We start from the raw sequence: 21,137 nt of genomic DNA on the forward strand, positions 1-21,137 counted from the left end.
GATGGAATCTTGCTAAAATCTAGAGCCCTGATATGGTGGTAGCTTCTGGATGAGTGTCTCTTCAACTGTCCCTGGGTTGGGAGAACAGGCTAAGCCCTGGACCAGGTGATGTGTGGGCCAAAGACATTCAAGAGAGAGCACAGACCGCTCAAGGTTTTACAGGAAACTTGGAGTCTGCAGTTTCTAAGTCTCTCCCAACCTATCTCCTTCACTCACCTCCACATAATTAGCTGGGAAGATGCCCAGTCGGCCATGGTGTTCCCCCTCCAGCCAGTTCTTGTCCACTTCTTTATGGATATAGACAATGTCACCCTTCTGCAGAGTCAGCTCCCTGTAGGGGAGAGCAATGTACAGCACCGGGTACACTTTCTTCTTCAGACACTGCCCTGTGTACCCCCTCCCTCTCCCGCCTTCTTCCAACTGAAGCCTGAGCTCCTTCCCTTCCCCTCACAGTTCAGACTGCCCAGGGTGGAGGGGGAAGGGCTGAGAAAAAGCACTTACTTGGGGGACTGCGCCTGGAAGTCAAACTTGAGCCGGGCAGCCTTCCTCTGAGAGAAGAGAGAGAACAGAGTGGGCTACCTCAGACAGACAGGGACCTACCCAGACACTCCCTGACCCTAGGGACTCTCTTACCTTCTTCTCCTCCTTCCTCGCAGGGCTGCTACCCCTTTCAGAGGCACTAGGCTCTGTGGAGAAGCACCACCTCAGCTTGGGGAGGTCATGTCTGGGGGGATCGGGTTGGGATGGGTTATGCTCCCCCAACCCACCCAGGTCAGGCACAGGGAAGCAAGGACTCTGTGACCTTCCTGGCCCCCACCCTCCCTTTCCTGGGGCACCACATAGCTAGCTGTAAGAGAACTTCCAGAACCAGTAGGCGGCCTTTCAGGGCCAACAAAAACAGGATTTATCTTACCTCGGGCTGAGGAAGGGTAGACAAAATCTCTACGTCCCAGAAAGGGGCTTCCTCCTCCATCTGCCATTCTGTGGGGGCTCAGGGGTCGGGAGGAACCGAAGTAAGGTGCATGCGGTGAGTTGGGCCTCCAGGCTGAGGACAGTCTGCAGGGACAGAGGCAGGGAGTCACCTGTTTGAAACTTTACATCCCTCAGAGCTAGTCGGCACATTTTACTGACCTCCCAGGCCCTCTGACTACCCCCATCCCGTCCCCTGCCTTCCCAGGCGTCTTCCCAGGTCCGGGGCTCTTAACAGGATGTCCTATTTCCCGTGCAGCAGAGGGCCGGGAAGGGTGAGGCCTTGGGTTAGGAGAAGCGGAGGGCGCCCGAAGAAACGCGGGAAGTGTCGGGCCTTGGGTTCCACCATCCACCTCCAACGCCGCCAGCCACTACCACTAGAGTCCTCCTCGGTTTAGGACAGGTGGCCTCAGGGCAGAGGTGCGGTTGGGATGCGGCCAGGCACTTTTCCGATTTTCAGGCCCCTCCTCCGGGTTCGCCCGTCCCCCACCGTGGGCAGGGCCATCGCCCCCCTCTCCCGGCCCGCGCCACGTCCCCTCCCCCGGGGAACAGACCCTCTGCTCCGGCCCGCGTCTCTATCACTTACCGGGCGGAGGGCTGCTGCTCCGGGCCGGGCTGCTCAAGGGGCCGTCGTGGAGCCTGAGAGTTCTGCGTAGGGACACCGGACGCGATCAGAGCCTGGGACCCGGGGACAGGGCAGCCGAAGCCAGTGCGGCCACCTCCTCCGGAAAAGTTCGCGGCTCGGGAGGGAAGAAGGCCGGAGAGGGGCGGGACGTGGGGTCCTAGAGGCGGCCGCGAGCCTTCGCGCTGGGAGGAGGCGCCAAGGAAGGAGGCCCGGCCTGGGAAGCTAGGGCCGGGTCAGTTCTTGGGGTCCCTGGGGCTGCGACTGGGGGCGGGGGCAGGTAGGGAGGGGGCCCTGGAGCCGAAACATTGAACCAGATTTGGCCAGGAAGGGTTCTCAGGGGTCACTTAAGTCAACGCCCAGTATTTTGTAAATCGGACAAGGCTGAAGTCCGCCCAGAGTCGCCAGTTTCTGGTTCTGCCTGCTTCCCTCTGTCACCTGCTGCTGTGGCTTAAGCCTTCCTCTAGAAGCCCTCCGGAGGCTAGTACCTTGGGGGATGGCAGGCGGGTCTCAATGGCCCGCAGGTCCTTGTCCAGCTCTGCGCTCAGCTTGGCCAGTTCTCTCTCTAGCAGGACCTGGGTGATAAGATCCTCTTAGGAAGTGCACTGTATTAGAGGTTGGTCAGAGGTCAGATCTGACAGCCTGGTCAGCCAGAGGCAGGCCTCAGGGAGGGGGGTCAGGACATGTTTTGATGCCTGCAGTCATGGTTCAAGGCTAATGGGAAGGTGTCACCTCATTCCTGTCATAGTCCCCAACCCAAGACTCCAGGGTGTCAAAAGTGCTTTAGTATTTGCTGGCCTTTTTTATTTTGGAGGAAAACAGATGGGGGTGGGGAGTATGTTTTGTTTAAGAACCTGAGGGCCTGCCCAATTCCTTTCTGTTGGCTTCCATGGCCTTCCATGGCCCAGGTTTGCTGCAACCACCCACCACACAATGAGTATTGGAATGAGCTGAGCAGGTGCACTTACCTATATTCAGTACACACTCCCCGCCCCATTCTCTGCTTACACTCTTTCCTATATTAGTCTGTGTGTGTTTATTAATCATCTACTGAGTTCAGGCACTGTCCTTGGTGCTAGGGATAGAGCTGAAATTGTATTGGCCTAGGGCAAGTTGGAGCCTTGATTCTATGACCTCTCTCCATGGCTACTAAGACCACATTACCCAGAGTCATCCTTGTTTACTGTTGACTCTGGTGTCTTTCCCCCATTTCCATCGGGCAGCACTCACCTCAATGGGCTGTGCAGGTTTCTCAACAGGGTCATCCACCAGTGATTTCTTGGGCTGTAGGGTGGGAAGGGTATGTCAAAGGGCATAAACCCATCTGGGTCAGGCTCCAACTGAGGGTGGTTTTCAGTCCTAGAGGACCCTGCTAATATGCTTACCTTATGCCCAGTTTCTAGTTCGTGCAGAAACTGGTTCCAGGAGTCTTCTGTCCAGACATTCTCTACTTTCTCTCGATGTCTAGGCACCTGCATAGAGGTAGGTGGCCACTAGCTTGAGTGGAGGGACACTAGGGTTGTATCTAGAGTCTAAAGGTGGGCCTTGTCTCCCCTGATATGCCCACAGATGCATTACTAAGTGTGCAAGCTGAAATCAGGGAATGATCTGTGCTGTGTCTGCAGATACGTGTGGCCAGAGAACATGCAGCTGAGGATGGTGTTGGGGAGCAAAATGGTCTACCTGATTTGAGGCATGAAGCCTTGAGGATGGTCCAAGATTATAGTTCAAGGTATTTCTAGATGTCTCTTCAGAGTGGTTCCAGTTTCTTCTGAAGAAAGAGAAAACACCACTTAAGCTTCCTCTTAGAAAACTGAGACCTGGATGAGAATGTAACCAAAGGAGAAGGGGCTGTGCCTTTCTCTACCTCTTTCCTCATTCCCACTGAGGAAACCTTCCTGCCCACTGACTGTGGAAGTTGTGCCATAGACCTTGGAGCCATGGCAAGGTGTATGCAAGCCCGGGCTGGACACCAGCAAAATGGGAATGACTTGCAAGGGAGCATGTGCTAGGTGTCCAGTAGAAGGCCTATACAAACACTGCTCTATGGATAGCCAGGATCTCCCTTGGAGCCTTGGGCAAAAGCATCCTGCCTATGTGTTTGGTATGGTGTGTACCTGTGCAGCTGGCTTGCAGACTGCTCTGGCCAAGTGGTCTTAGAAACCATGGCCCAGGATGTAAGAATACAAAAAACTCCAAAGAAAACTGGAGAGCCTCTCTACCCAGGAGACCTGGGCAAATTGTTTCGGGTTCCTGAGCCTCAGGTTCATGGGGCTTGGATGAAGTGATAAAACCTGTGTAGCCACCTCAGTCACTGGGGTACCCCATCCACCTAGGCTTTCTCTCTTGGCTGGCCTCTGGCTTTAGTCTGGAATGACTGAATGGGGCTTATCAAATGATGGCATGTCTGACCACGGGATGAGGATTTGTTGCCTATAATTATGAGTCTGTTCTCGTTTCTATAATAAAAAGGTGTTCATAAGAATGGAATGTGCTGTTTGCAATAGAAGGAAGCTCTCATCATACAGGAACCTGTGTGTTAGCATGTTGGCAGACTTGCTATATGCCAATCATAATGCAAGATGCATTCGTTTGCTTACTCCATCCTCTCAGTTACCCCCATGACCCCCACTTACAAGATGGAGACACTGACACTGAAGCTCAAGGTCGAATGACTAGTGGCAGTACATTGACTTGGATCTCTTGTCATTATCTCACTGATGACAAAGGCTACAGGTCAGTAATGGCTGTGCTGGTGAACTGAATTCTACCCCATATAGGCACATACAGCTGGTGTACTTTACCACCAAGCAGAGTTCCAGGTCCCCAAGGTGTAGCAGAGCACCCCTGAATACTCAGGCCAGGATTTCTTCCTTTCCCTCTCTGGAGAGCACGTCTGAGCCACAGTCTGATAGAAAACTGGGTTCACTCATGCTATAGGTTTTCCTCTCAGTTTTTATATATAAGTACACTGTAGCTGTCTTCAGACACACCAGAAGAGGGCATCGGGTCTCCTTACAGATGGTTGTGAGCCACCATGTGGTTGCTGGGAATTGAACTCAGGACCTCTGGAAGAGCAGTCGGGTGCTCTTAACCGCTGAGCCATCTCTCCAGCCCTCCTCTCAGTTTTTAAAGTGGAAGGGCCACATGTCCAAGCTGCCCTTAACAGTTTCCATCCCTAGTGCCCTGGACACATATCACTTATGGTCTTTGGATCTGTGAGGGTCTGGCTTTTGATGCACAAGAGGAGTGGTTCTGTCCCTGGCTATCTTTGAGCCTGGTGAGCTGGAGCATCTGCAGCTATGGAGCCCCTCTGAGCCCCTCTAGAGCCCAGTGGAATAATAGACCCTTTCCTGTCCGCTCCCAGGTTGTGCCAGGTTTGGCCACAAGAGGACACTAGTCTCTGTATTGCCTTGGCCATAGCTCACCCGCTCGAAGTCCCAGTTGTGCCAGGCCTGGAGGCAGGTCTTTGTTGGGGCCCTGGATGCCTGGGGTCTGCAGAAGAGGCACGTGAGGAAACCACTGGAGATGAATGAAGACAGACAAAGACAAGTGTTAGGCAGTTATTTTAAGCTTTGCCATTCTAACACCTGGATAACAGGTTCACAGGGACAGACATGGGCACTGTCTCAAGAGATTTGTAACACAAACTCTTCAAAACAGCTTTGGAACAGGTGGTATGCCCATTTCACAGATAAGAAAAGAGAGGCCCAGAGAAACCTGGTCAACAGATGGCGAAACAAGGGCTCTTTGGACAGTGAAGGTAGCCTTAGTCATTGCCTACCAGGGGACTTAGTGTTCCCAGATGTGCTCCTTAAGATTCTCTTGCATTGAATCATACCACCCAGGAAGACACCCAAATCCAGGCCACACGTCTCCAGACTCCAACTAATGAACCCACACTTCTCACCTTTGGGTGGGTCTTCCAAGGTCCAGTCCAGCTGCAGGTCTGGGGAACAGAAAGGACTCGGTCACCAACGGAACACAGAGTGGAGGACAGGGTGCTCTAGGAACCTGCCTAGCCACTCCCAGCCTCCCTTCTGCCTGGAGCAAGGGCTGAGGGCTGAGTCAGGGCCTGAAGAATGTCCTGAGGGAGGGAAGGAATTAGGAAGGCAGCCCTTGGGAGGGCTTGAAATGCCTGCCTCTGGCAGCCTTTAGCCCCGAGAGCCAAATGGGCGGCAACCACACTCTCTAGGTTCTCCTGCTTATTCACACACACTGACCCTCTCCTGACCTCTGTAGGCTTGCCCTGGCCATGCCAGCCCCTTTCTCTTTCCCTTCTCCAACTGGAATGCCTAATTTCTCCCTTTGCCCAGTCCCATTCCTCTCAGTGTTCAGGATTTTCAGGGGGTGAGATGGAGACGATGGTTCTAACACCCAAATACTGTTCTCAGGAGCCTGCCTTCACCTCCCTCTGCTGCTGGGTGACTGCTTTTCTCACAGCAACCATACTACCCTATCTCTAGCCCTCAGTCCTCTTTCCTGGTAGGCCTGCTGCCCACCACTGCTGCCCCAACCACCACGCCCAGGGGAATCAGGACCTCCATAGCACCCAGCCTTATGGTCTTGACTTATCATCTTATGATCATCTAGCTTGACTCAGTGGTAACATTTGTCACAGCTCTTCCTTCTGAAACTCCGTTTTCTTATCTGGACACAGGGAGACTATTTGGTTCTCCTTGTCTCTTTTTGGAAGCATCTCTAGTCTCTCGGCTGCTTTCCTCACCTGGGCGGGGATTCTCCGAACCCACATGCTCAGGGGGCTCAGTTGTAAAGACTGTTTCTCCATCTCCCTGTGTGATCTTGGCTAGTCTCAAAGTTTTTCAAATACATTCAGCCTTGTTTCCACAGGGTCTACATCCATGGATTCAACCAGGCCCACTTTGAAAATATGTCACATCTGTACTGCACATGTACACGGACTGTTTCTTGTCATTATTCCCTAAGCAGCACAATACAGTGTACATATAGCTACTAACTCAGCATTTACTTTGTATTAAATATAAGTAATCTGGGGGACGCTATAAGATTTATGAGAGGATGTCTACAGGTATGTGTGAATATGACTACTTATACCTAAATTTATCGTACTTTTACATTTATTTTATATATTATGTGTGCGTGTGTCTGTGAACAACATGTATAACCAGTTTCCCATGGAGGCCAAAAGAGGGTGCCAGATCCACTGGAACGGGAGTTACAGAGTTGTGGGCTGCCATGCAGGGGCTGGGACTTGAACCTTTGTCTTCTAGAAGAGCAGCCACCTAACCCTGCAGCCCCTTCAGGGTTTTTTTGTTTTATCTGTTCATGTTTTAGAAATGTTTCGTGTGTGTGTGTGTGTGTGTGTGTGTGTGTGTGTGTGTGTGTGTGTATGTGAACACATGTGTGCCACAGCATGTGAGGGTCAGAGGACAAGTTACAAACATCAGTCCTCTCCTTCCACAATGTGGGTTTTGAAGAGTGCCAGGCTTGGAAGCCTTCACCCACTGAGTCATAGGACCTCACATCACGCCTAAGTTATCTTAGAACTCACGGTAATCTTCCTGCCTCAGCTTCCTGAGTAAGCCACCACCGTGGGGCCCTATATCCGTGGCTTTGGATATGGCATTTTATACAAGGGACTTGTTCTTGCAGGGAGCTGCTCTCTAAGGTCAGTGCTGTCTGTTCCTACAAGTCTAGTTTCTGGTCAAGCCAAGGCTATACACATCAGAACTCTCTAGGACTAGAGATCCCCATCATTTTTTTAGCACCCCAAGTATTTCACATGCAGCCTTAGACCTCGCCCCTGACCTAGCCCAGGGCATTCTGTTACCTACTCCCCTTGGGTGTGACATGCTGGAAACCAAAAGTCTTTTCGTTATTGTTGGTTTTTAGAGAGAAGGACTCATTTTCTAATTTTGGCTGTGGTAGAACTCACTGTAGACCAGGCTAGCCTTAAACTCCTGCCTCCATTTCTCAAGTGCTGGGACTAACAGCATGTGCTACCCCACCAGGCTCCAAATGCCTCTTAAGCCTGCTTCCTCTGCAGTCTTCCCTATCTCTAAAAAATGTCAGCACCAAAGCCAGGCAAGCTCCCACGACCCCTGAAACATGAAGACTGAGAGCTTTTGGTCAGCCTGGTGAGCTCAAGGCCAGCCTGGAATACATGAGGCCCTGTCTGAAAGATAAAATGAAGTCAAACAGCAGCTTCATCCTTCAACTTGCTCAGGTTTACATTCACTTTCCATGCTGTTCTTTCTCCTTCTGTTCAATTATAGCAGATCCCAATGCTGTACTTGGAATGCCCCTGGAATTCCCACCCCACCCCACCCCACCCCATCCCATCCCACTGCCCTGGACTGGGTCACTGCTAGGTATAGACTGGATAAGAGCAGGGTTTTCATGGTGCGCCCACCTCCCCCTCTGCCAATCAGGGGAATTGGTGCTCTTGTTCCCTCCTCTCTTCTGTGTCTAGCAGTGTGGGCGATCCTCCCAGCCCTCTTTGTTAGAATTCTTCACTTCTGCTCGAATGGCTCAGAGGTTCCAGGTTTCTTGTCCAATAAAAGTCAAAGCCCTCTTAGGAACCTCCAAAGCCTCACAAGACCTGACCCTATGACCTTTCAGACTGCAACTCCTACCTTGAATCCCCTCTCACCCTAGTCCAGAGTTTCCTGGTCCTGTTTTTCCAGATGCAGTTTCCCCTCCGGGTTTTTGAAGCGCCCTCTGCTGGCACATTCCTCTCCACCTTTCTGGGCTAAGTTCAAGGGCCTCTTCACAGGGTCCTTTCTGCCAGTTCTGGGTCAGGCCTAGCTGAAGGGTGGCCTAGCTGACCTGGCCACCCTCCAGCTTCTTTGGTTATTCTAGCCCTTTCCGTCATCTGTACATCGTGCATCTTTCTAGTGCTCTGTGCACAGGAAGTCCTCAGAGATAAGCAAGGACTGACTCAATGCACAGATGGCCTTAGAGTGCTCATATGCAGCTCAGGATTGGCCGCCTTTGGACCAATGCTTCAGGTGGTGCTGAAGCCTAATCACAAGTCCAGAGAGATCCCAGAAAGCCCTCAGAGGACATTGGGAAACTTCAACTAGTCGCCATCTACTAAAGTATGTCTGGAGGCCATTATTGGTCCCAAGTATTGGTAGAACAGAGAAATTCCCTCCTTGCTCCTTCTCTTCCTCTTCTCTTTCCTCCCCCCAACCCCCTGCCTATTTTCTTTTCTTTTTTTTTTTTTTTTTAGATTTTTGAGGCAGAGTCTCACTTTGTAGCTTAGCCTGGCCTTCAGATCTGTGATTCCCACTTCCTTTGCCTTCTGAGCACCAGAAGTTACAGGCAGCAACTTTTTTTTTTCTTTGCCTGTTTCCAGGACCACTCACTTTAGAGCACGGAGACAGGAGTCAGAAGATTTTCATTTCATAAGCAAAGAAATCGCCCTTCCTATCCCTCCCACAAGTTCTAGATAGTTGGGAGTCTACTGGGCCCTGGGAGGGTGTCTAACCTGGCATTTTCCGGTGAATTTGCTGGAACATTCTCCGATACCAGTCTCTGGGGCTGTCGACACTCTGAGATGAGAAAATTAAAATCAGGTCTCTTTACTCACCCACACTCTCACCCCCGCTCACCCATCCTCCCCAATGACAAGCCAACTCTGGACACCTAGAAATCCCTACAGATGGCTGGGGTCTGGGGAATATCTCTGGTGCTGGTGTGCATGCATGTGTGTGCACCAGTGTGCATGCAGGCATATACATACCCCTGTTTCTGTGCATGTAGAGGTCAGGCCAGGGGTCAATTGAACACCACTATATTTTTTTTCATTTATTAGTGGGGGTGGGATATGCAGATCTCACACACACACACACACACACACACACACACACACACACACGGCCAGAGGACAGTTTACAGGAGTAGGAGCTCTCCTGCTTCCATACTGGTTCTGGGATCACATTCAGATCATTAGGGATGACGGTAACTGCCTGTACACTTGAACCTTTTCGCCAACCCTGTACCTAATTATTTGTTTATCTTTTAAAGGGTTTTTCTTTTTTCTTTCTTTCTTTCTTTTTTTTTTCGGAGCTGGGGACCGAACCCAGGGCCCTGCGCTTGCTAGGCAAGCGCTCTACTACTGAGCTAAATCCCCAGCCCCCTTTTAAAGGGTTTTTAATGTACGTGAGTGTTTTGCTTATATACTCAGAGGCCAGAAGGGAGTACAAGAGTCCCTGGAAGCAGAGCTATGGACAGCTGTGAGCTGCTGTGTGGGTCCTGGGGATCACACCCTGTACCTCTCCAGGAACAAGCGCTCCTAACCACTGAACCATCTCTTTAGCTCCTTCATTCATTTCATTTTATTTTTGAGACAATGTTTCACTAGATAGCCTTTGGCCGGCCTAGAACTCACTATGTAGATTGCTCTGGCCTTGAACTCAGAGATCTTCCTGTCTCTGCTTCCTGAGTGCTAGGATTAAAGGCACCACCACCCCTCAAAAAATAAGATTATTTGTTTGAGACAGGATCCTTCAGGGAACCTGGAGCTCAGTGTTTCCTCTAGACGGCTAATTCAGGAAGCTGTTGGATCTGCCCGTGGCCCCTAATCCCAGCTCTGGGAGTGAGGACAGATACTTGCAGCAGCCAACTATGATATAATCATGCAGTAAACGCTTTGCCCACTGCGCCTTCTCCCCAGCTCCTTTTGTGGCAGCTTCATGTGGCATGCTGTGTCTGAATTCGAAACATGCAAGAACTCTCTTCAGTGTATAGCATGATAGCCCTCCATTATGAGATGGAGACTGATTTACATTTTCCTCATTTTATTTATCTGTATGTGCATGCACAGCACATGCACTTGTGTGCATGTTTGTGTGGGTGTAGGTGTGTTTGTATGTGTATGTGCATGCATGTGCACATGGAGGACAGGGGATAGTTATTATTTCTCAAGCACTGTCCATTAATTAACTAATTAATGTTTGAGACAAGGTTTCTCTGTGTAGTCCTGGCTCAAGCTCCTTCTATAGACCAGGCTGGCCTCCAACTCAGAGACCCACCTGGCCTTGCCTCCTCTGTGCTGGGATTATAAGCATGTGTGTTATCATGCCCAGCTTATATATATATATAAGTTCCAGGGATGAGAACTCAGGCTCGTAAGGCAAGCACTTTACTGACAGAGCTCTCCACAGTCTTGTGTCTACATTTTTCTGCACGAGGAAACACAAGTAACATGTAGGGAGAGAGGGCATTTCCCATAACCCACCGCATCTAGACCTTACAAAGCAGGAAGGGTATTGTGACTGTGAGGAAATATGTCTGGCCCAACATATGAAGGCAATGAAAGGCCAGGGCCCCGGTAATCCTCCGTGGAATGTGGACTACAGGATCTTTCCCTGCCTGCCAGGGCAATCTCACTCACTTAGCTGTAAATAGGCACCTAGTGTATGGGTGCTAGGCCAGAACTCAGAGGCATCTGGCTACGTTCAGCCCTTAAAGTGGTGGCTTTCCATCTCTGAGATCTGTACCATATAACATCCAAGTGACTCAGACACACAAGGTGTGTCGGCCTCCGTGCCCCACCCCTATTATACTCATAGAGATCTCATAGAGTTCGAACTTAGGAGGGTCTCCGGGCCCCCTCTGTCTGGGACCCTCAGCCCTGGACTCACTGATCGGGGGGCAATGGGCATGCCGCTCTCATCCACGGGCCCGATTCCCTCGTACTTCACCCAGCGCTTGTCCCGCCGCTTGCTGTCCTTGGTCCATGTGGCTGACCAGTTCTGGGCATTCTGGGGGGCAGGCTGCTTAGGGCTCACAGAGGGCTGACTCCCAGGGCCTGGCCAGGTCTGATACCATGCTGGGTCTGTGAGAGGAGTGTAGGATCATTAACTGAAAGGTGGGGTCTCCATCTGACCTTGCCTGTCTCCTCAGAACATCAATCCCTATGAGCTCAAAGTTTCAAACCCTCCTTGTTTGTTTGACTGGGTGATGCAGACACCACAAACCTCCATGTCTGAAGCAGCGCCTCAGGCCTCTGCTTGTTTATTACTTAAAGTGAATTTTAAGAGGATTTTGTTTGGAGCAATCTGTGTCCATCGCTCCCCATTCTGTTTTCCTTGGACGCTCCTAAGAGTTTGCAGAAGGAGGGCTGGGAATGATTACTTGAAGTAAATGCCGGGGGCATCCCAGTTAGGGTGTGGCAAGGCTGATTCTGAGCTGTAGGGGATTGGCAGGGACAGGGGGATGGGAGGGATGGTACTGGAGGGATACAGACTTAAACTTAGACTCCAGCTCTACCACCTATTGATTGATTGTTTAAGTTTAGGCCCATTAACCTCCTGGTGGTGTCTCCGTTTCTGCTTGTACAGAAGGAGAGTAAGTTCAGCAAAGACACAGTGACTTCCAGTCTGTGCCTCTGGACATAGCACATACAGACAACGGCCCCCAAAGAGGTGGGAAACTCATTCCCCAGGCATGTGTTCTGTGTCCCCAGCTTTCCCACAGAACATTGAGTTTCTAAGTAGTTTAGTATAACAGCATACATGCTACAGGGCCAAAGAGTCAAGGGTGTGGATCTCGATGCAACCTTATCTCCTCTGAGCATCTCTGAGACTGGATCCTCACTGGGAAGATGCCCATAACCTACCCTGACTTTGCTTAGCTGCAGATGGATTAGATGGGGTTAGGCTTGCGAAATGTCTGTCCAGTGTTGTCCAGGGTTCAATAATTCCTTGTTAAATGACTGAGGTCCTCTGCACAATGTCTGACTCAGGGGAATGAATGCTCAGTAAAGGACACCATTTCTCAAAGTACTGGATTGTACTGAGGAGTCCCCAGGAGCTCAGAGACCTTAGGGCCCAGACGGCAGACTCTTAAGCTGTCCTTTTGGATTGGATGATAATCCTGGGTGTGTATGTGGAGGGGAGGGGGCATAGAGGGGGGCAGGCAGTCCCTGTCCATTCTTAAGCTGAGACTTCTCACCCTCCCACTTGAATCTCGGGCCCTGTTACAGTTCCCTTGACCCCTAAGACTATGTCCTTCCCTTGTCAAGAGGGAGGGAAATGCTGTGTCAGCCTGTTCTCTTCAAGGTTCCTTTCTCAAGATTTGCATAATCACAGAGTACCCTAAGCTGATTCCACAGTTCCCTGGGGACCTTCTCGTGGCCTTCAAAGATCCATTCCCTTCCATATGGCACAGGAAACTTGCCCCATCCCTGCGTAAGGTTCTTAGAGCAGATCTTCCCAAGCAGACCCACCTGGATGCTGGGAACCATCTCTCCTGGGCGGGGGACAGCCGTTGCACACAGTCCTGGGTGCAGGGTCATGAAACTGGAAATTAAGGGTGTTGGAGCCACCATTCCGGATCACAGGCACCTGTGGGAAGGGGCCAGGAGCAGCAAGCTCAGGGCCCAGAGGTTCCACTGGAGTTCCACTGGGAAGGAATGGCAGCCTGAGCATAGCCTGAGTCTGGCCTCCTGGGGAAGCCATGGAGGTTCTCTGGAGCTTCCTTCAGACTGCCGGTCCACTGCTCCCCCCACCTGGCCCACTAGTGTCCCCATCAACTGCTGGCCCATCAGCGTTCCTTTTTCCTTGCTGTTCACTCACCCTTGTCCCCCGGGAAGATGCACCTATATGGGCCCGGAGGTGGCCAGGGATGAAATCATCCAGGCTGAGCCCAGCAGGGAGGCCTTGCATGCTTGGGTCAAGGTTGGAGGACACAGGATGTGCCAGCTGCTCCTTCGTGTGTACTCTGCAGAGAAGGAGGAAGGAAGGGAAAGCCTGGCTGGGCTGGACTGCCTGGGACCTCTTGACTCAACCCACTGGTGGGGGAGGAAGGTAGGTTGTGGGAGGGAATTATGGCCAGCTGGGTGGGAGCTCAAGGACCCAGGAAACAGGCAACTCTGGGCACCCGCCTGCAGGCTGCCAGTGCCGACTCCCAGAGGCACAATGGACTGCTTGTTAGGCCTGGGGCAGGAGCGCTGGGTGGAAGTGGGGGAGGGGAAGCCAGGCAAGAAGGAAGATAGGGAAGCTGGCCAGGAGCAGGCCTGCAGCCCTCTGACCACCCCTCTGGGACTCTCTGTGCCAGGATAGCCAGCTCCCCTAGAAGGAAGGCACAGGAGAACTAGGGCAGCTAGCAGAGAGGACCTGAGCACAGGACTTTGTTTCCATTCTTCTGACATGCTCATGCCTTGGTAGCATCTGCATGCTCACAGGCACAAGGGCAGTCAACATCAAGGCCACGAACCTGCTGACCACTGGGAAGCAGCCAGCACTGCCCTCATCCCTACTAGGGCCAAGAAGAACATGGGAGAGCATTGCCAGGCAGGGAGCCACTTCTGAGATCTAGGGAATGTGTGCTGCTCGCTGGCCTCCTGTGCAGATCACAGCTCCAGAACGCTCAGAGCTAGTGCTGGGTGGTTAGAAAGCAAAGCAGCAGATGACAACAAAAAGGACTTGCTTCTGCCCTGGGGGTGGTGCTGAGTTCTGGAAGTTTCTCTCCTAAACGGATGAACACTCCTGTATCCACAGGCTTGGCTTTGAAAGGAGGGTCCTTCCTGACTGAGGGCATCATGCCTGACAAGCCAGTAGGTTCTGCTTCACTCAAGGGTCAGCAGAAGGGAGCTCAGGGCACTGGGGAGATGGGTGAGCAAAAGGGGACACACACAGGTAGGTGCTAGAGGACAGAGAGTTCATGGTTCGGGGGCACAAAGGGGACTTAGTGCCTAGAGAACTATGATATAGGATCTGCACCTCTTCATTTTCCTGGCTGAATGGGTGTTAGTGGAATAAACTTTCACCACCTTGGGGGTTGGAGAAATGGCTCAGCGGTTAGGAGCACTGACTGTTCCTCCCAAGGTCCTGAGTTCAATTCCCAGTAACCACATGGTGGATCGCAACCATCTGTAATGGGATCTGATGCCCTCTTCTGGTGTGTCTGAAGATAGCAATAGTGTACTCATTATATAAACGAATAAACAATTTTTTAAAAAAAAAAAGTGAGTTCCAGGATAGCCAGAAACCTTGTTTCAAAAAACAAAAACAAAACAAACAAAAATCCCTTATACCACCTTTTGGACTGGGCCAAATCAGGCTTGTATGTGTCTGTGGGGTTTGTGGAGGTTCAAAGAAAGGACACCAGATACCCCAGGAGGTGTCCTGTGTGTGGCAGAGGTAGAATATATTCAGTGCTGTCAATATGCCTCTGTGTGTGTGTGTGTGTGTGTGTGTGTGTGTGTGTGTGTGTGTGTGTGTGTGTGTGTGTGGTGAATCATGTGAGGAGCATGGGAGGTAAAGTGAAAAGAATGTCAGCAGGGGTGTGTGCAGCGTGCAGTCATATGAGCAGCCCAGGAGCTGTGGGACCGTACTGTGTATGACAGTACAGCAGAGCCGGCAGTACCTGTCTTCTGGGCTCAGTTCCTGCTCGGGCATTGACAAGGAATCCAAGGAGGCTAGGGGCAGCAGGCACCCTCTTTGGTCTGCTTTTGTGAGGATTCCTTCTGACATCTGAGCAGCCTATTTGGGACCCAGCCAATCCCTGACTTTGTGGGGAGGGGAGGTTGAGGTGCAGCCCACCAGCTGGATCCAATTAGAGCTCTTACCAAAAAAAACAACCATGTGAACACACCCCAGTTTCCTGACTCTTGGACTTCCTCCAAGGGAAAGTGAGGCCGGGCAGACTGATGACCAAGGAAGCCCCGGGCACACTGGCTCTAGAGCTACCCCTCCCTGCTCCACTGCTGGCTTGAGGCCAAGTTACCCTCAGCATCAGCAGTTGTACCCATCAGCTGACAGGCCTTCCTTCCCTAATGTGACTGTGTCCCACCCTCCTGTCAAATCCAGAAGTGTCCTCTCAGAGGGAGAAAGATTCAATCCCCCATCCCCACTTGGTTTCAGGAGCTATTGACCCTGGGATACCTCAATCTGCTCCCCTCCCATTGAGTGACATGAAAAGGGGAATACACAAGGGTAGGATAGGGCCCAGTGATGGTCCTGGTTTTTCTCCCAGCAGGCTGCCTGGAGACATTAGGCAGAACCTAAGGAAGACAGAGGCCTCCTGGGGAATAGGTATCTGTCTAGCATAAAACAGAAGGTGTCCGGACACCTCTGGTGAGTTCCCAGAATTCAGCAGCTCCTGCACTCAAGCAGCCCTCTCCAAAGGGCTGGAAGAATGGAGTTCATATAGGTTTGGTGGACTCCTTCCCATCCTAGATTGAGGTCTGGATGGTGGGGACGTCTCTCTCTGCCTTTCCAGGTCTTATCGAACTATAGTTCTCCACTAATAGGGTCAGGGTTTTTCAAATTCACCTTTTATGGTTTGCACAACCTCAGAGACTGGAACCCCCGAGGGGAGCTCTATGCCTTCGCTACCTACTACTGGAGGCTATGTTCCCCTTTTGTCGCTGAACCTACCTTCCCCCGGCGAGCAGGTGGGGGGCTTGGGGCTGCCCAGGAGAGCAGGAGCATCCCAGCCCGTTTCTGCCTGGAGCAGCCGCGGCGAGCCCTCCGGGAAAGAGGGCAGGGAGAAGTGCGGGCGGTCGCGGCCCTCGTGACCGGTCAGGACGCTGGGCCAGGCTGGACGCCCAACAAAGAAGAGGGAGGCCGAGGGGGCGCGCTGGGAGGCAGGACCCTGAGAGTAATGCGGCGGGAGGAGTTTGGGGCTCGGATTTGAATTGTGAGCCGGGGCTGTGCTGGGGTGAAGTGGAGATGCCTGCTACTCCCTCACTCCCGCGAGTGCCCTCTGTCCGGCGGCGCGCCACGGGGACGCTGTGGCCCCTTGCCCAAGGGGCTGGGCCGTCCAGGAGGCGGTGCCGGGAGGGGCCACTGAGGGTCCCCCGGGAGCCCGCTGGTTTCCCAGATGCCTCCCCGGTCCCCACTGGCAAAGCTGGAGTCAGAAAGGGGCGGGCGGGCTGGCGGGGGCCACTCAGAGTTTCCAGCGACACTTCCAGGGTGTGGGAAGCGAGCTGCTCTGCAAGAGCCAGGACACAGGGCAGGAGTGATTAACAGAACGGTCCCAGAGTGCCAAAGCCCGGGTGGAGCCGGAATTAGATACGCAGCCCACGACCTTGGGAAGGCAGGAGACAGGCCCGGAGGCAGACAGGCTGGGACCAAGATAAATCACGGTGGCCCAGGAACGAAGGCGACGCCCGCTTGGGAAGAGAGTTCGTGCCTGTCTAAACGCACTGACCAGGCGTTGTAAACACTCGTGTACTGGCAAACGTGAGGATACTCACACACACATGCAAAGTTTGGGGGAGAAAATCGTCCATATGAGCAAGCGGCTCCCTGGACGTGTCACAGCATTGAAGAGGATAAGGGTGGGGTCCCTTGGGCGGGGATGAGGTTAGGACGGTCTCGGTGTTCCCATTCACCGCATTTGTTTTGGTCCGGCTTTTCCGCTGTTCCTACGGGTGCTGACGTGGATCTCAGGACACCACCCACTGGCTCCCCATTCTCTCTGACCCTCCCTTCGCCCCTCCTTGTCCAGTCTTCTGGCTGGCAGGTGCCAGGGCAAATGTTTACTGACAATGGAAACCTTGGAGTACTCCTAGCCTATGACTCACTGGGATACCCAAGTCCTCAGCAAACCAACCAGTAAAAATGGTTTCTGATCTACTGCAGCGAGGTGTTGGGTATGGTAAATGTTTGACTGCAGTTTGATTGGTGCCTGAGCCATCCTTAGTGGTTCCCAGCACATCACAACCCCTAGCACTCTCACCTCTTATTAGCTTCACATTTCCAGAACTTAGCTCACCTCTTATTAGCTTCACAGAACTGTTTGTGCGGCCTTCAAACAAAATCCACCCCCACCTCCCGGGAAACAAACTTAGGTCAAAGAACAACAGCTTAAGAGATGAGCCCGACAGTTTCAGTCTTCCATAGATGTAAACCTGCTAACAGGGCTCTGATTTGCATGCGTGAGGTATTTTAACAGATGCCTGTATTATACAGTGCACAGTGTGTGTGTGTGTGTTTGTGTACTGAGTGAGATGCCCTATAAGGGTCTTTTTAGAGAATATCCACCTGTCCTTTAAGGAAAGCTTAAGGGAGAGAAATGGGTTGGGTTGCAAAAAGGTATTTCAGGGGTGGAGGAGCTCTGAGACCCTCTTTGAGGTCAGGCAGCAGTATGCTGACCCTCTGACGCTTGAGTTATCCACCCAACCAAGGGAAGCAACCTCAACCTTCCCTTTGGGATTAAAGTTCTACCCATTTCCCTCTTTCAAATCTTCCCACCTGTCAGGGTCCTTGGGACTAAGAAGGGCCACATCACTTTCACTGTCTTCTTTGTTGTCCAAAGACGAAGTTGAAGATCTTCCCACTCCGGGAATCCTGGCCATCCCCCTCACCAGCAGTGAACTTCTTAGGCTCTAAGGCTCTGACCTGGACTCCAAGATAAATATTTAATGTAGAGGGTGCCGCTGAGCTGCTAAAGGTCCCAACTTCCTGTATCTCACAAGAGAAGGCACAGCATGGGCAAGGGAGCTGAGGACTGGCTACCAGTCCCATCTCTATGGGAATGGGGAGTCCAGTAAACAGTCTTGGAGAATGCAGGTTGAGGGGAAAGGGGGGCAGGGGTGGAGATGGAGGGTGAGATTTTTTGCTTAGCTGCTTCAGCTCTGCCTTGCCACTCAGGCCTGGGTTGCCTCTCAGGTTGGAGCCCACTGTGTTCTAAAGTATTCTGATGGCCTCACAAAACACAGGAGGTACGGTTGGTCTTGTCGCTAAGACCACAGGGCAGGTAAATACAAGGAAACTTAAATAACACCCCTCCCGCCCTCTTTTCTGCCCAGATTTAGGGAGAATTCTTCCTCTTTTAAGAAGATTAGGGAGAAAAATGTAGCAAGGTTCAGAGATTGAACTGAGAGCCGGGTGTCTGGTTTCCTGACCCCTCCCCCTAGCTTTAGCTGTTGCTGCCTGCCTGACTCACCCTGGGCAGCTTGCAGTGGCATATTAGAGCCAGTTAACATTGTCCCAGATAGTGCAGCCCTGGTCAGTATGCCATGCTCTGTCTCCTGCATGCCCTCTTGTTCAAGAGGGACCTCCTTCCCCTTTTGTCCGCTGCCTGCACACCTCCAGCACGGCCTTGGGTCAAGGACTGACATGGCCTCCACAGCCACCTGAGCCCATGTAAACACAGTTACATAACTGCTCTGTTTTTCCTAGCTATCTGATTCCAGTCACCAGGAGCCCCACCCAGCCCCAGGCAGCCAATTCTGTCCTATGCACATTCCCCACCCCTCAGCCCCATAGGAATCTGTCCTCTGCCACCAACTCAAAGTATCATTAATCAAGTGACTACCAATTAGTGTTGAGGACAGTCTACCATTTGGATGAGTGACACTAGCATCTCCTCTGCGCCCGTCCTTCCTGTTAGGTAGAAAGGCACCTGCTGTTTCCTTCCCTAGGACAACCTTCAGGACATTCTTGAGGTAGGCTTTTGTATCCATTTTGATTTGTGCTGCTAGAAGAGTGCTTTCTCTTTTCAGACCAGAAGGGAGTAGCCAAGAACACACAGACTCTTCTAGAGGCCAAAACCAACCCAGCAGTGAGGAACTGAAGCCAAGTCACCATGGATATGCTAGCCCAGATCTCGACTCTGTTTCATCCCTGGGGCCATCTCTTGATTCCAGCTCTGCCAGTACTGCCAACTAAGCTCTATCAATGGCCCCACATATGCCAACCACTCATGAAAATGGGGCAAGGAAGGATGAAAGTGAAGTGACCCACTTTGGGGCTCCAAGGGCCCCCTTACACACTGGCCTATCAGAAGTCTGAGTTTTTTTGGTTCAGTCACTGCCAAGTGAAGGAACTCAAAGGAAGCAACATACAGGGCAGGTCAAGGCAGGTTAATGCCAGGCCTGGTAGCATGGGCAGGTATGTAAAACCCCACAGGAACAAGAGGCTGAAGATTTCAGGCCTGTTTTGCACAAATATTTTCATAGCACACATATCATGGGCATCTTATGGCTCTCAGCATCTAAACCCCAAAGGCAGTAAAAGAATTAGTTCCTGCCTAGTTTATCCAGCCTGCCCTCCGGGAAGCCTGGACACTGACTGACATCACATCCACTATGTGTTCCTTTTCATGGGTAACACACAGATGCCATGGCCAGACAGGAACGCCTGAGATGGACCAAGCTAGACAGGCTTCCTCCAGTTCTTACAAGGGATGAAAGGAGCAAGTAGGTGACAGGCCTTGAGAAAGCAGACTTTACAGAGTGATGACCTCAGAGGGAATGTAAGCAAAGGCAGCTCAGCTACAGACAAGGGCAAAGAACCAGGGCCTGGAAAATTAGGTCTGCCTCAGCCTTCCATCCAGCTCAGGGAAACTGAGATAAGGGAGTCAGAGAGCTGATTGGCTGGCCAGAGGGTACCATGATAGAATGCTGGTATCCAAACAAAGGCTATCCTGTCTTCTGGCCTCCTTGAGTTCTATGATGAACTGTCTCACTCTATCAGCAATAAGACTTAATTTAACTCTAACTGACCAATCCACTATCAAGAGTAAGCTTTTTTAGAGTTGTGATCTTTTAAAAAGTGAAGAGAGGGACTGGAGGGAAAAAAAAGTGAAGAGAAGGAGGAGGAAAGGGAGAAAGCAGGGAGAAGGAAAAGAGGAGGATGAGGAAGAGGAAGGAAGGAGGAGGAAAAAGGAGAAAACAGGAAGAGGAGGATGAGGAAGGAGGAGAAAGGAGGAGGAAGGAGGTAAGAAAGGGGATGAGGGGGAAGGAGGAGGAAGGAGAAGAGGAGGAAGAGGAAGGAGGAAGAAGGAAAAATAGGAAGAAGATGAAGAGAAGGAAAAGGAGGGAGAAGGAAGAGGAAGAGGAGGAAGGAGAAGAGGAGGAGGAAGAGGAGGAAATGGAAGAAGAGGAGGAAGGAGGAAGAGGATGAGGAGGAAGTATAAGAAAAGAGGAAGAGGGAGGAGGAAGGAGAAGGAAGTGAAAGAAAAGAGGAGGAGGAGGAGGAGGAGGAGGAGGAGGAGGAGGAGGAGGAGGAGGAGGAGGAGGAGGAGGAGGAGGTGGTGGTGAAGCCATCTAATTATCCAGAGCAGACAACAAAGTAGGGATCAGATCTCGATCTAGCAGGGGTCAGTGTGACTCAGTGTCTCATCCTTCTTTCCTAGGCTCTGAAACTGCTTCCCACGACTTTGTAAGTAAGGGCAAACATTACCTCATCTCACTGGGGCTTTAGCTAAGGGACAAGGCCACTGTTAACTCACGATGTCACTGGGGTAACAGAACATAAAATGCTCACTTGGCTTTTGTGCATTTAAAAATATGGGCTCATTTTTCTGGTCTTAAAATTGCATGCTGTGGCTGAATTTGATGTCAATGTTGCCATTTGGATCTAGCAGATCTAGATTTAGCCTTTCCATCTCTGCTGCCATAATCTGTCCATGCCCATCCAGGGCCCCAGTCTTTCCCTAGCTCCACCCCCAAGCTGTGCAGCTATGCTTATCTGCTCTGGTGAATTCCCAGTCCCTTGGGATCTATTGGCTTTGCAGAGGACTCCAAGGCTCCTCTGGTACTTCTAAGCTTAGTAGTGCAACTCTACATCAACTCCCTTAGGGCTTCTGACTTTTCCCAGAT

General features: G+C 51.7%; 1 protein-coding gene across 9 annotated transcripts in view; it reads right to left on the reverse strand.

Annotated features, from left to right (window-relative positions):
• Positions 1-21,137, reverse strand: part of Sorbs3 (sorbin and SH3 domain containing 3) — a 36,523-nt gene that overhangs the window by 9,539 nt on the left and 5,847 nt on the right. For 3 of the 9 annotated variants that reach the window (XM_063274058.1, XM_063274057.1, NM_001005762.1), the window contains 16 exons: positions 17,785-17,931; positions 13,159-13,303; positions 12,810-12,927; positions 11,224-11,417; positions 9,066-9,129; positions 5,502-5,540; positions 5,020-5,113; positions 3,275-3,362; positions 2,977-3,063; positions 2,822-2,875; positions 2,080-2,166; positions 1,556-1,617; positions 914-1,056; positions 634-686; positions 502-548; positions 217-331 (listed from right to left, as the gene is read on the reverse strand). In XM_063274058.1, coding sequence (XP_063130128.1) covers positions 217-331; positions 502-548; positions 634-686; positions 914-1,056; positions 1,556-1,617; positions 2,080-2,166; positions 2,822-2,875; positions 2,977-3,063; positions 3,275-3,362; positions 5,020-5,113; positions 5,502-5,540; positions 9,066-9,129; positions 11,224-11,417; positions 12,810-12,927; positions 13,159-13,303; positions 17,785-17,888 — 1,494 coding nt within the window. In that variant the 5' untranslated portion in view covers positions 17,889-17,931. Of the gene's footprint in view, positions 1-211; positions 332-501; positions 549-633; positions 725-913; positions 1,057-1,555; positions 1,817-2,079; positions 2,167-2,821; positions 2,876-2,976; positions 3,064-3,274; positions 3,363-5,019; positions 5,114-5,501; positions 5,541-9,065; positions 9,130-11,223; positions 11,418-12,809; positions 12,928-13,158; positions 13,304-17,784; positions 17,932-18,478; positions 20,260-21,137 lie in introns of those variants that run through there. The other 6 variants (XM_006252242.2, XM_039093073.2, XM_063274060.1 and 3 more) reach the window with 6 other exon arrangements.

The sequence above is a fragment of the Rattus norvegicus genome, chromosome 15, assembly GCF_036323735.1.
Source record: "Rattus norvegicus strain BN/NHsdMcwi chromosome 15, GRCr8, whole genome shotgun sequence".
Classification (NCBI taxonomy): domain Eukaryota; kingdom Metazoa; phylum Chordata; class Mammalia; order Rodentia; family Muridae; genus Rattus; species Rattus norvegicus.